Source organism: Limulus polyphemus, unplaced genomic scaffold (genome assembly GCF_000517525.1).
Source record: "Limulus polyphemus unplaced genomic scaffold, Limulus_polyphemus-2.1.2 Scaffold245, whole genome shotgun sequence".
NCBI lineage: Eukaryota > Metazoa > Arthropoda > Merostomata > Xiphosura > Limulidae > Limulus > Limulus polyphemus.
The window spans coordinates 661,194-676,067 of NW_013665855.1; the positions used below are offsets into that span (position 1 = coordinate 661,194).

Below are 14,874 nucleotides of genomic sequence, written 5' to 3' on the forward strand. Positions count from 1 at the left end.
GTTAACATGGTACAGGTCAGCAGTAGCCTAGATGTAATGTGTTAACATGGTACAGGTCAGCAGTAGCCTAGATGTAATGTGTTAACATGGTACAGGTCAGCGGTAGCCTAGATGTAATGTGTTAACATGGTACAGGTCAGCGGTAGCCTAGATGTAATGTGTTAACATGGTACAGGCCAGTGTTAGCTTTGATGTAATTTGCAAACATGGTACAAGTCAGTAATCCTAGTATAGGTCATTGGTGGTAAAGATATAACAAATTTAAAACACAGTATAGGTCAGAAGCAACCTAGGCATAAATGTAAAACATAGTACACATCAGCAGAAACCTAAGCATGAGTAAAGAAAGCAAAGTCCAGCAAAAATCTTGATGAAACAGACATGAATAGGAACATCATAAGTCAGTGTGGATGTCTGGATAACAAACACATGTTAAAAGGAACTGGTAGAAGAGCAATAGAGTTTTACAGCTATATAGAATTTCACACTGCCTTAGGTTAGAATAACAACACAATTGTGCTTGACATGAATATAAAAAAACTACATTTAATTCAAAATATTATCAAAAATAGTATTTAAACTGAATAATTTTGAAGCTATCCAGACTATTATTTTGGTAATGCAATATTTGAAACACTAAATTACTTACTACAATTAGGTACATTAAATTGTTTGTCTATAGATCGTGTAGATATAAATGAAAGTAGAAGTGTCTAGAAAGGATGTCTATCAGCAATATCCTGGTGGTAATAAATGAGGATACTTGCAGGCCCATTTTTCTAGCTGGGCTGATGTAACATTCTCAACCAGAAGATCATCTATGGCACTTAATTCAGCTTCACGATCCTGAAATAATAACAACAATAAAAACAAATTAATTTCATCAAGTTTGACTTGGTTTGTTTTACATCTTGTGCGAAGCTATTCGAGGGCTATCTCCACTATCCATTCCTAATTTAGTAGCTATAGACTAGAGGGGAGGCAGCTGGTCAACATCACTCACTGCCAACACTATGTCTAATCTTTTACCAATAAATAATGGGATTGACCATCACATTATAACACCCCCTTGGCTGAAAGGGGCGAGTATGTTCAGTGATGAGAATTCGAATCTGCAACTTGTGGATTGTAAGTCGACCGCCCTAACCACTAGGCCTAATTTCATCAAGTAGCTAAATCTGTTCTCTTGTTATACTTGCATTTTTATTCTTTGGTTAAAAATCAAGTTCGTTTTTTCAGAGATTTGTACTACCCTCTCTAGCCATCCCTAATTTTGAACTGACAGACTAAAGGGAAGGCAGCTAGTCAACAGTATCCACTGTCAATTCTTTGTTCCTCTAATCAAATACTGGGATTTGATTAACTCTTTTAAAACATCCCCATGGACCTAAGTCTGTTTTTTACAGTCGCGAGATGCAATTCAAGAACACTTACATTAACAGCCTTGCATGCTAATTAAGTAATTGGCTATGCCCAGTCCTAAAAGATGAAAGCTGGACATCCTATGTTTGGTATAGTATTTTTTATCAACCTTGATAGAAATTTATTTTAGATGTAGAAATGCTAGATTCATAATCACAGTAAAATACTTTTACATGAAGTTGGCTTGCAAAGCAGTGCCTTAGCTTATTGCTAAAAGCTACATAATATTTTAATAAAGATATGTTGAATTAAACAAAAGGTGTATAATTTTAAATGCATATGGTAAGTTCAAACTTTTTGACAGCATAAACACATCAGAAACATCTCACTTTACCAGGTTTCTTCAATAACTATGATAACAACATGCCTATTAATTAACTAAAAATAAAAAGTTCATATTAACCAAATATTAAAAAGATCTAAAAAATGAAAAGAGAGAAATTGAGATAAACAAAATATAAAAAAAGAAAAATTTTACAAACAAGCAAATATCAGTTGACCACAAAGGAAAAAAATAAAATATTTCTTTTTATTTAACCCTAGAATTACCAATAGGATTCTAGGTTACTGAAACTAATTTTTCTAACTACTCATGCATCAAATCTCTTTCTGGCCTATGACGTTGTTGGTTAGAGGATCCCTAATAATATACGAGTCGTATTAAATAAAATAAAATAAAACAAAAATATTATCAATATTGCAATTAATCCCACTAATTCATACAGAGATTTACTTGTATTTTATAAGATAAAATGCACGATTTCACCCTATTTATTTCATCATTTATTTTTTTATACTGAGTATTGTAACTAACAAAAACATAAATTACTTAATATGATAAAATATGTGGACCCAAAAAAATAATAGTGAACAATATATACACAAATAAATTGGGACCCCCACGAGTTAAGTTACATTTATGGGTACAAAATAGTTTTAAATTTAGAAAACCTCTATGATTTGGTTGAGCTTTAAAAATGTATGTTTTCTTTAATTAAAAGATGAGACTGATAAGATATAGTTCTGAATTTGTCTAAAATTGTAGTTTTAATCATTTTTTAGAAGCAAGAAATCAGAATTATATATAAACTTAATAAGGAATGCTATAGGAAACTGTATCTGGTGTACAGTACATAAAGGTACAAACTCAAAATGTGAAATAGTCAACAAGAAAGTATTGCCTAACATTTTTCTCTATTTTTAAAGCACAGACATAAGTTTTAACGAATTGGTTGAATACTTTAACTGCACTTCCAATTCTCTAACTAATAATAGTGACTCGAGATGATAATACAAGTTGGATAGGAAGTATCTTCAGACACTTTCTTCATTACTGTTAAGGCAAGGTCAAAGAATTAACGAAGTGAACAAATACTTTTACAAGTGAAATGGTCAGTTAGTTTCTGGAATTCTTTGTTTGTTTGTGGTTAAGCATAGAACTACACAATGGGCTATCTGTGTCTGCCTACTGCAGGTATCTAAATAAGATTTTTAGAGCTATAAGCCTTCACATTTACTGCTGTGGAGGGCATAAAACTATTTTGAGAAATTTCTCGTTATACATCATATGGAGAATACTTTCTTCAAGCTTGTGCATATTCATTTAATTTTATATTGTATAACTACTGGAGCAGCAGGTTAGTAAAACAAATATAAAATATGGGCATAAACTTACATTCTATGTCATTATGACAACAGACTATCAAACTTCTTTGCTGGTCTTATCTTCCATTCTACAGTTTTCACAAAATTATAAATATTCTTTTAGCATTGTTCACACATTTAATCCAATGCTGTTCATGGGGAGCAGGTACAGAATATTTCTAACACAGTTACATGTAATAGTATACCTAAAGGTAAGTCTATAAAACACTTATGTTTGCTGCATGTCATACAGAAAAATAGCTCACAATAATATGGTATATATTTGTAAAGTGAAAATTCTAATCAATTTTGTACTCCTTCACTGTTATATACACTGGGTAGCCACTTTATTAGAACTTATGTATCCTTTCAGACATAGCTGCAAATATAAATTAGGTTGATCACAAGATGTATCAGGTGATCCCTATAGCATCCAAAAGAGGCATGACATCAGGTGCAAATCATGCAGGAGCCACCGAGGCCAAGACTGATTCACTGGTGGGCTGTTTCAAGAATTCAGTTATTTGAGTTTATCAGCAATGTAAAAAGTTGAATAAAATGTTACAACAAATGGTCAATGGCAGTATTAGACCATTACATAAACCACTGTACTAATAAGAACTGGTGCAAGGTCATGTAGCAAAATGAATCACACTTTATCCTTTTTTGCATAAGTTGGAAAAAGACAGATTTAGAAAATGGCACATGAATAACACAGCCCTCTTGTGTGGTTTCAACTGTTCAGGTCTCTGGTGGTGGAGTCATGGTTTGGGGCATGTCTTCCTGAAATACCCATGGTACCTTTAGAAGGCAGAATGAATGCCACAGCTTACTTCATCATAATTTCTGATCAAGTGCATTCAGTGATGCTTCATGTGTGTACACTGATGGGGAATTCTACTTCCAAGATGGCAGTGCTTCTTCCATCTGCTACGCCCAAATTGTGGATGCATGGTTTGAGGAAAGTGACAGACATCAGTCATTGTCCATAGTCATCACAATCCCTGGATGTCAATCCAATTGAGCATCCGACATGAATCTGAAAAAACACGTTTGCCATCATGATCTTCTGCCTATCTTGCTCCATGAATTGCAAACAAATTTCATGACCGAATGGGGAAAATCCCAGAGTAGATTCTTTGCCATGCTGTATCGTGATTGTTATTTAGGCAAAAGGAGGCCTAGCATGTTATGTGGTACAGGTCCTAATAAAGTGGCTAGTTAGCGTATTTAATTTTTTGTGTATTATTATTATTAAATCTACTTCTAATTGATGATATATTGAGTATTGAAATAATCAAAAATTCAATTTGTGTAAATTACATATGACATGGTATGATTCAAACAATACAGACCTTCAAAGTTCGTTTCAAAGCTAAATATTGTAGCATTAGTTGACTTTCTCTCTTGTTTTCTGAGGCTTCAAACATTGTTCGCCGTCGTCTCACATATATATCTACTCCATCTACTGTGAGGTTTGCCTTCCTAAGTACACTGGCAAGCTGAACAAGCTCATCCTTATCCAGGTCTGATTCTGTAAGAAATTGAAAATAGCTGCGTATGAGATGTGGTTAACATTTTTTGGATAAAAACTTCCTCTAGACCTAAGAGGGAGAAGACAAAAGTAGCATTATGTTGATGCAAACTTGGAAATATACATGTAAAGTCACAATAAGGCAGTATTTATGGTTTTATCATTATATCGCTCATCTGAACTCAGAAAAGGTGTATTAAACTTCAAAGTTTAAGGATAATATAAAAATACTTTATTCACAGACATGAGCAATTTAAAAATATCATTTATAGCACTGTTTTGCTCATTGAGAAAAATGGTATTGGCACTCCAGTGATAAAGCTATCTAAGATTTTTATGACTGTCAAATATACTTCCAAAGTTGCCATCAAGGTAATGCCCATAAAATTTAATTAGTGTCTAAAACTTTATGGGAACATCTTCTATTCCCAGCGACTCATGCTTCTACTTTTGCCCATCCAACGTTCCATGACTTGTGAACCAAGCACGAGTTATCTCTACCATCTACTTAATCAATACACACTCAACCCGTAGTTACAACCAAGAAATTACTAGTAAATATATATAATGTTGCACCCTTCTTCACTCTGCTGTCAAAATACTTGAAAACATTTTTTGGGTATTTCTGAAGACTTTTTTTTTTGGTATGGTAGTTAAACAACAACAAATTAATTTCTGACATGGTTCTAGATCGAGTTCCAATAAAATTATAACATTTGATAATCAAACGAGAATAGATGTTAACAAGAAAATGTGATACTTAATAGTGGAAATGATTTATTTAATCACAGGATGCAATTAATATGAAAATTATTCTTCTACACACTTCACATTTCTTAAGCCTAACTTACCTTCTGATGCATTAATTTTGAAAGTGACTTCATTTTTGCTTGAGGCCAATTCTGGAGATTCTACAACAGACTCTTTGCGTTTTAAGGGAGGAGTTTTTACACTTCCTGTCCTCCTTTTTCCCAACATTGAGACCCCCATGGTAGGCTTCAGTGGTGTTCGGGGAGTGTCAGGTAGCTCATCTGAGGATGATTCTGTCACTAGTGGCAAACTGATGGTGATCTGTGGACGAATCCTAGTTTCCACATAGTAGCGAGAACTACTGGACGAGGAAACAACACTTCCAGAAGCACTGCTATTCAAACTACTATTGCTACTAGTCTTCAAGAACTCCTCACTTATATCTGGATATGCTGTTAACTCCTCTAAACGAGATGACTTCAAGGATTCTTCAGAATGTCTCAAACTAGAGCCAGCATCTAAATGCTGTGGAGATTCTGGAATTAGAGGATCAAAACTGTGGTCTGTCTGTACAGCAGCCGAATTCATTAATTTTCGGTCAGACTTTGGAGAGCCAAATATTGCCCTACCAAGTTTGGGGGAACCAAGAAATGTTCTGTCACGTGAAGATGTAACGTTTTTATTTTCACCCTTTTTTCTTTCTGCTTTCGGAGATTTTATCTTTCCACCAAAAATATGCTTTCTTTCTTGTTTAGGTGAAACAATTTTAGAAATTTTTGAAGAACCAAAGAGTCGAAACATGTGTCCAGATTTAGATTCATTTTGTTTGGAGTTTGATTCCACTCCACTAGAACTTGTATGGACAGCTGAAGTCCTATGTAAAGAAATACCTGTTGATGGAAAAAATGAGCCATTTAAACCTGAGGTGTCTCCTGGTATAGTTCCTAGTTGTTGCTGCATAAATTCTTTCCTCAACCGAGAGTCAGCTGTATCCACAGCCATTTGAGTAAGGTCTTGTTCTGACCCATGCCTTGATGTATATAGGTGATGAATTTGCTGACTGGTTGCTGTCTTTGGAAAATCATAAGGAACTTTACTTCCATACATTCTCATTTCTGTTCTAGAGCCTGATCTATTTAATTGTGGAGCAATGTTAGGCTTTCCACCTGGTTGTCTCTTTTTTCCATAGAGTCGGTTGTATTCTTTGTCTAACAAACTGACATCATGATCTAGTTGTCCCACATCTCTATAACTGGTCCCTTGGAAACGCCCTTGCAAATCAGCATCACTAAGAAATCTATGATCCCGACTGGTGGAGCTACACTGATTTCTGGCAGGTTCCCATTTACAAGACATGTGTGTAGGTTTGCTGCTACCCTCTTGAAAACTATGGTTTGGAGCTGAAGATTCTGACTTAGCTCTTTCTTTTGCAAGTTGATCAAATGAACCTGATATCTTTGCAACATAACCAGGAGCAGGAGAAGGGTCTCGCAGGCGAAGCCTTTCTAAGGAACCAGAGGGAGTAGTAGTACCTTTCTGAGAAAGGCTGTTGTAAGACCCTGCCATTCTGGCCACAAATCCTGGACTCATTTCTTTTTCAGCAGATTTCTGGCGACCTAGTGAGTGATGAAAGCCACCAGAAAATCGGTTTGTCCGAGTATCCAAAACCTGTCTTCCTTCTGCTCCGGGGTAAGTTCCTAATCCTGGCCAAGGATACTGTGACTCTAAGCTTTGTTTTTGGTAAGTATCAGTGTTACCAAGTTGTGTATTGGTAGAACTAATCCCATTTGGCCTACTGGAAGTCACGGATGGAATATTTTGTCTTTGATCTCTCTGAAAACTTACCTCAGGCTTCATAGAAATGGACAGCGAGTTAATATTATTATTATTCACAACTATTCTATTCTTATAACTATCGTACATTGAAGATGAGTTCGAAGATACAGAGCTTAGGGAACTACTTGTTTGTCTTCCATGGCTACTATGTACTGGTTTTGAAGGGTAAGAAGGTGAGGATTTTTTTGAAACAGATGCAGTGCCTCCTCTTCTGGGTCTATGGATATTGTACAGTTTTTCTGAATGATATGAGTGGCTTCCTGTTTTGCCACTGTCAGAAGCGAAGACAGATTCAGGTGAATTAATAGATGTAGAGTTTACATTACTACAGCTTGTTCTGTTACTGGTTGAATTGGACACTGTTTGAGGTGAATTAATTAATGGAGAACTTGCAGTGCTACAGTAAGGAAGTAATGCAGAATTTGGTGGAAAGGTTGGTTGTGAAGTCACAATTGTACGAGACATCACTTTTTCAAAGTGGTTTAAGAAACCTGATTTTGTTAAATTGACTGAAGATGAGTTTAAAGATGAACTTGTTACATTGTTATCAGAAATATTACGTAAATTTGCTACATCATCACCACCACTATTAGATACACCTAACCGTGATGAGTTTACTGATTCTTCATCACCATGATGAGACTGTAAAGAATCTTCTAAACTTTCCGACGTTGACAATCCTGATGAAAATGATCCCGATAAAAAAGAGGGTTCATGCTGATCCATGTGAAAGACTCGACGATTATTTCCTGGACTGCTTTCTTCACTCTCTTCTTCAGTCTCACTGAAGTAAGCATCTGCAATGATAAGCATTTACTGTGAGTAAAATTTTACTTAACTACAAATTGGGAAATGATCCTATTACAAACAAAAATCATAATAATTCAAAAACTAATAACAACAACCACGTTTTCTGATTTTGATGTATAGTCCTTTACTCACCACTAATAACCTAAAATACTTTAGGTGTTTGGATGAGATGTGGCATAGTGTTATAATTTATCATACATTATTATTCAGTGGACTACTTAATTATTCATTTATTTGTTAACTTGTTGAAGAATTCCTAGTGATTGTAGTCATATCAGTATTGCTAACATTAATCATAATCACTTGTGTCTGTAATAATATCAGTACTATTAACACCAATACCAAGCTGTGTATTGTGAATGTTCATCACAATCATTAGTGTTTGTAATAATATTGGTACTATTAACACCAGTTCCAACCTATGTTCTAATAATGTCTACACTATTAACACCAGTCCCAAGCTGTGTATTGTGAATGTTCATCACAATCATTAGTGTTTGTAATAATATTGGTATTATTAACACCAGTTCCAACCTATGTTCTAATAATGTCTAGTACTATTAACACCAATACCAAGCTGTGTATTGTGAATGTTCATCACAATCATTAGTGTTTGTAATAATATCTGTAAGTGAATTTTACAGAATAAAATAAATTAAAATCTAAAGTTATCTAATAATTCTAAGGTTATTCTATAATACCAGTCACTAGGTTAATTATGTTTAAATGTAAATACTTTTTGAAGAGTGAGATTAGAAAAAGTGTTCATTAACTAACTAAGTATTATAACTATATTTCTTCTGGCAGAAACTCTATGATGTAAATACTCAGTTAAGCTAATCTTAAGTGATGTTTTTAGTTAAGAGTGTAATGGTTGCATTAATTTTAATGAATCTTTATTTTAAAATCAGTTTCATGATTATTATTTCACCAGCATAATTAAAACTACTTGTTAACAGTAATTGAATCATTGCATGCCTATATCATATTTTATTTTAATTATAAATTGACCAACCTACGTATATAGCATGTTCACTTTGTATGATTATTGCATTAATTGATTCTTGATTGACTTTTGAATGGACATTTGTTTTAACTCTTGGGTACTCTATCATAGCTTTCCCATACCAGACATAAACAATTTTCTAATGTCACTGTAAAATTATTATTTTCAAGATCTTGGCTTTAGAACAGCAAGATACTGTAAACTACAAATGACAAATTTTATGTAAACATCAAGATTAATTAATGTTACAGACATGTCTAAACTTTCATTTGCATGTGCCACTGTTGACTGTAAATATTAATCCCAGTCACTAGCATTTGTAACAGTATCAGTTTGGTTTGAATTTCGTGAAAAGCTACATGAGGGTTATTAGTTTTGGCCATCCCTAATTCAGCAGTGAAAGACTAGAGGGAAAGCAGCTAATGCCAAATCATGGGCTACTCTTTTACTAATGAATAGTGGGAATGACCATCAGATTATAACATCCCCATGGCTGAAAGGACAATCACGTTTGATGACAGGGATTCAAACCTGCAACCTGCAAATTGAATTGAGCACCCTAACCACCTGGCCATGTGTAACAGTATCAGTGCTGGTAACAATTCCAAGCTGTGGATTGTGCATCTTTAGCACAATCACTAGTGTCTGTAAGAATATCAATACTACTAACACTAATTCCAGGCTGTGGGTTGTAAATTTTTGACTAGTTTCTGTAATAATATCAGCACTGTTATCACTAATCTCAAGCTAGGGGTTGTGAATGTTCATTGCATTCACTAATGTCTATTTCAATGGCAACTGCTAACACAAGTATCAAATTGAAGACTGAATGTTCACCACAGTCACAATTATTTGTACCAACATCAACTGCTAACGTGAATCCCAAACAGGAGATTGTGATGAAAATGTCAGTTGCTATTATTTGTTGTAACAGATACAGTACTGATATAACAAATTTAAAATTTGGGATTGTTAAAAAATCTCAGCAGGCCTGCTGATATGAGTGGGTGAGGTGGAGGGTGCAGAGAGGGCAATTGCCCAGGGGCTGGGCGAATGAAACCTGGTTATGCCATAAAGTCCGCAAAGCACCTTTAGGCTACAACTTCATTCAATCACAAAAAACATAGTTTTTGGCTTTTGACACTTGATACATTAAGAATGATTGAAATAATAATTTGAGTAGCAATTAATATGTACTTGTTACTTTATACAATTAATAGATATTTGTTGTTACTTTATTAATGTATTTATGTGTATACTTTGAGCTAAAAACGGCTGCTGCTATGAACTTGCTTTATTTATGAGCTTGTTGCTGTTCTAATTTAGGATCTTCTTTTTAATAAATTAAAAATGTTAAAAAAAAAAGAGAGAAAGGGGGCCAGTGCTAGCTCTTGACACTCCTGCATCTCAGCACACCACAAATAAAATGTTGAGTCTTGTACAGAACTGGTCTATTTAACAAAGAATTAAGAAATATATTGTTTCTTTTTCACTATTTTGATTCTAATTACCTTCAAATGTTATTAATGTTAGAATTAAAGTAAGAACTTCACAGAACAATAAAGATAATTAAGTTCTTACAATAAGACTGATGCTTAAGCTAACAAAGTTCATTAAATACATAAGAATTAAAATACGTACATGGGTAATAAATCTGACTATTTATCAGGTCAAAAATAGAAGCAGAAAAAAAATTATAAGAACAACTTGGCCTTTCTGTGACTTTTGACCTTGTGGTCATTTTGAATTGAATAAAATAGAAAGCTTTTAAGTTTTTTTTTACAGGTCTCACTATATAAAAAATAATGTAACACTTACTTGCCTATGACCATCAAGTGATAACCTGAAGTGACAGGTAATGTGACAATATACATGTCAAGGTTACAAAAATTAACTTACTTTCAGAACAGATAGCTTTGTCTAGTTCAGATCTATTGGTCGGCAAAATGGAGGAAGGATCAAAAGCTATTGCTGCAAGGCCAAGCTTGTTCAACCACCTAGAAAATAAAGTAATTTTGTTTCAAGTTCAATATTATCTACATATAACAAGTATTATAACAGGTCAGTAAGCACCATGGAAAGACTGTGAAAATTATATATATATAATATTTTATTTTATATCATGCACTTCTGGAAATTCCCCAATCAGTGACTGATTTGAGAAGAACATGTAGATTGGAAGCACTTTCTGTTTCAGTCTATTATTTATATTTTGTAGTGTATTGTTGAGTGAATTTGTACTTATTTTTATATACTTTAATGGAATATTAATTAATAACCAGAATGTTACATTGGTCTATTTTGAATATTCGAACAAGGGTTATCAGTGCTAGCCTGTTTGGCCAGCTTGACACTGTCCAGGAACAAAATCCTTGTTTAAAAACTCCATGAAATGGAACAAAGTTAGTGGCAGTTAGAAGGTGTTCAAACTAATAAAAGTTCTATTAACCTTGAACTGCAGTAAAGTGCTGAGGACATTAAAAGGGCAGGGACTTATTGAAAAAAAGAGGCACTTTTCAAACATCATAAGGCAAGCCATTTGGGTGGGTAGGGGAAACTATGGGGACTGTGGATTGCCTGTGTTACATATAGTGTAAAGAGATATATAAAGCAAACAGATCCTCTTTTACTCCTATTCAATTGGTCTTAAAAACACTTTTAGAATCTAAAACTACATAGCACTCTTGGGTATTAACACTTAAGAGCATACCACAATTATTTTTTTTAACTGCAAAGACCTTCAGAAATCCCGGTGTACCTTGCTTTTTGAAACTGAAATACTTGTTTCTTTTCCCCAATAACTCAAAGCAAGTAAGGTGTGGAATCAGGCATGTCTTTTAGTATTTGTTGAGATATTAAACTTAAAAAAAAAAGAGCCACTTTTGGGGCATAAGAGCAGGGATTTGAGCCCACTGTTTTATATATCATTCTGAAAACATTCTTAATTGGCTCCATGGTTTGTATTAATTTTTGTTATACTCTTATAACAAGTAAAGGTTTTACATCTCAAAACATACAAGTCAATCTAATTTTATATGCTTTAGAAAGTGGGTTACTAAATCACAGTGGTATTTTAACACTTTTCTATAAGTGTATGTTTTGTGTAATAATACATTCAGAAATTTTGGCTTCTTTACTCAAAAACTTAAATAATTTAAATTCATAATTAAATACATGCATTAAGTATATATAAGATAAATAATTTTATAGATAAATAATCAGTAAATAATACTTACTTTACCATATCTTGTTGAGAATCACTTGCAAAGTAAAATGTTGTTCCAGGATGATAAAGCTTGAATGCACTGTAATTAAGAATGCAGCTATTGTAATGAGATATGTTAAACAACCAAAGAAAGTATTAAAGCCTTTTATTGCACAGTAAGAGGTGCTTAACTACACTTTTCTACTGTCCAATACATCTGCTAAAAATGCCAATGGGAAGTAAGTTCAAATATTAACATATGGGATACTTACTATTTTTTAGATTTACTTTCTAGAGCTGGGGACACAGTGAAACCTGGGATGTAAACAAGACAATCAGCTTTCTCATTCTACAACAAAAAAGAAAACAACAGGAAATACATTTTTTTTATTATGATTTCAAAGGTATTTCTTACTTTTTAAGAATAGATTTGAATATTGTTTGTCTTCTTTGAAACCAGTTTTTGTTTAAATAATGTTGCATTAAAGCATCTTGTTAAAAAAACTGGTTATTCACAAAAACAAAATAGTACACATGTTACTCCATATTTTTCTCCACTTATTTTAAGTAGATTCTGATTCAACAGTGACTACAAAAATAAATGATATATCTTATAAACAAACACACACACACACACACACACGATTTATGTGACTAATACATTAAATAATGACTATTAATCAGGCTGTCATAAGATAACTTAATAATACATGTTGTATATTGATGATATTACTGTTAAACAATTCAAAAAGTTAATCATGAGGCTATTCTGTATGTGACAAATAGAAAACCATATAGTCTGCTTTAACAACTACATTGTGAAATATGCCTCAAGAACTTCGTAAATAAATAAATTTTAACTAAGTCAGTATTTTAGATTAACTCTTTCACTGCCAGATCCTTGCCATGGAAACATATTTATGGGATACATTATATAATCATTATAAAATGTGGTATTAACCATGAAGAAAGGGTGTTTTACTTCATACTTCGTAGAATTTACCGGTTTCAATTTTTAGATAACTTAAACGTTAAATCATGTATGTTTTTGTTTTTTACTGTGTATCTAAAAATAAACCTGGCATTGGAAAAGTTGTTTATTTGATGTGAGTGAAAGAGTTAAAATAAATTAATAAATGATGCATGGATTACTGCCCACAACATTCAACACTAATGCTGTTTAAAATATTAAGTAAGATAATTATTCTTTTTTAATGTAGAAAACATTTAGATATTCATACACATCCAAAAAGAACATAATACAAATTTATTTACATACATAAATACAAAATATTCTGAAGGAAGTCATATATTCGTGACTAACAGCAATAGGCAAACAAATATGTTAACCTGAAAGTGACATCTCGCTAAGTAAAAATATCGATGAACTATCCACATTTGTTCCAGAGTCAGTTGGATAACACTGTGGTTGGGCAATCATACAAAGGCTTGTTAGTGCTTAGAAAGCGTAAAATATTATTTTTTTTTCACAAATTCAGATTTAATGGGTTCTTTTTTCAATACAAAGTTTAATTCTGCAACAACTACATCATGTAGTATTTACAGAGAAAAAAGATTAGCAAATCCCAAGATATTCTACTACTCTATAACTCAGACAAAAGGTGTGTATACAGGGTGTTGTAAAATGAAGTAATTTTTTTTACGTTTTTAATAAATATTAAAAAAAGAAACTTTCAGCTTACAGGCTATGGTTTCAGTATTACAATATTTTATACTCTGTGTTAAAAAAGAAAAAGATTACTGCAGAAAGACTTTGAATTCGTAAGATTTATTCCATGACCAGGTAACAGAAATAATCTGAGTTATTCCACTAAACTGGTGTAAGAATGTATACAAGTTGCTTGATGTTACTAAATGAATAATTAAACATAGTAGCTACCGTGTCCTGATTGGTGGTTTATATTGAAACAATAATGCATTTATAGTATGCTTGTGCGTTAAAAGTAATTTTAAACCTTTATTACTTTGCTGTAATATATGATATTTTGTTCTAGAATTACTGGCTAATTAGTTAATTAAAAATGTTTAATAATAATCAGTCAATTTTTCAAATTGATATATTAGTATTTATTATTTAAATGGTAGCAAAGGGTACAAATATTACAATGCTTACTTCTTTGCTTTGATAGCAGTACAAGTAGTGTTTCTTCAATATAACCCAACATTTTGTCCAACGAGCCCCTGTAAGAATTCCATGTCGTTCTTTCTTATAATAAAGCCAACCTTCACAATCACCCATTCCTAAGTCTTTGCAAGATATTCTTCTGTTGGTTGCTAAAAAACAAGTTGTAGACAGTTAGTTATAAAAATTATACATAAACTAAAGTAAAACACTAAAACTGACACTTTTTTACATTTTTTAAAGCCAAGTTAAGTCTTAATATTTAAACACTTATATCTCTATTACCAACTCATAACGTGAAGTGTTTGAACATTACTTTTATATTTTCATTACAAATTGGATTAAATCATTTTGTAGGTATGAGTAAACACATGGTATCCTCCAGATAGAAATACCATTATACAGATACTCATTTTAAATTTTAAGTAAATTTTCCATTGGCATAAGTACTGAAAAAACATTAAGATATGTTTTAAGAACACACACACACACACACACACACACATATATATATATATATATAT

The 14,874-nt window shown here is 32.8% G+C and overlaps 1 protein-coding gene across 2 annotated transcripts in view; it reads right to left on the reverse strand.

Moving 5' to 3' along the window:
- The window catches only part of LOC106478730, a 65,291-nt gene that overhangs the window by 2,861 nt on the left and 47,556 nt on the right, over positions 1-14,874 (reverse strand). For both annotated transcript variants that reach the window (XM_013939291.2, XM_022382383.1), the window contains exons 15-21: positions 14,342-14,502; positions 12,480-12,556; positions 12,239-12,307; positions 10,902-10,999; positions 5,452-7,983; positions 4,422-4,600; positions 650-846 (exon numbers count right to left, since the gene is read on the reverse strand). In XM_013939291.2, the coding sequence (XP_013794745.1) occupies positions 730-846; positions 4,422-4,600; positions 5,452-7,983; positions 10,902-10,999; positions 12,239-12,307; positions 12,480-12,556; positions 14,342-14,502 (3,233 nt within the window). In that variant the 3' untranslated portion in view covers positions 650-729. The remainder of the gene's footprint in view (positions 1-649; positions 847-4,421; positions 4,601-5,451; positions 7,984-10,901; positions 11,000-12,238; positions 12,308-12,479; positions 12,557-14,341; positions 14,503-14,874) is intronic.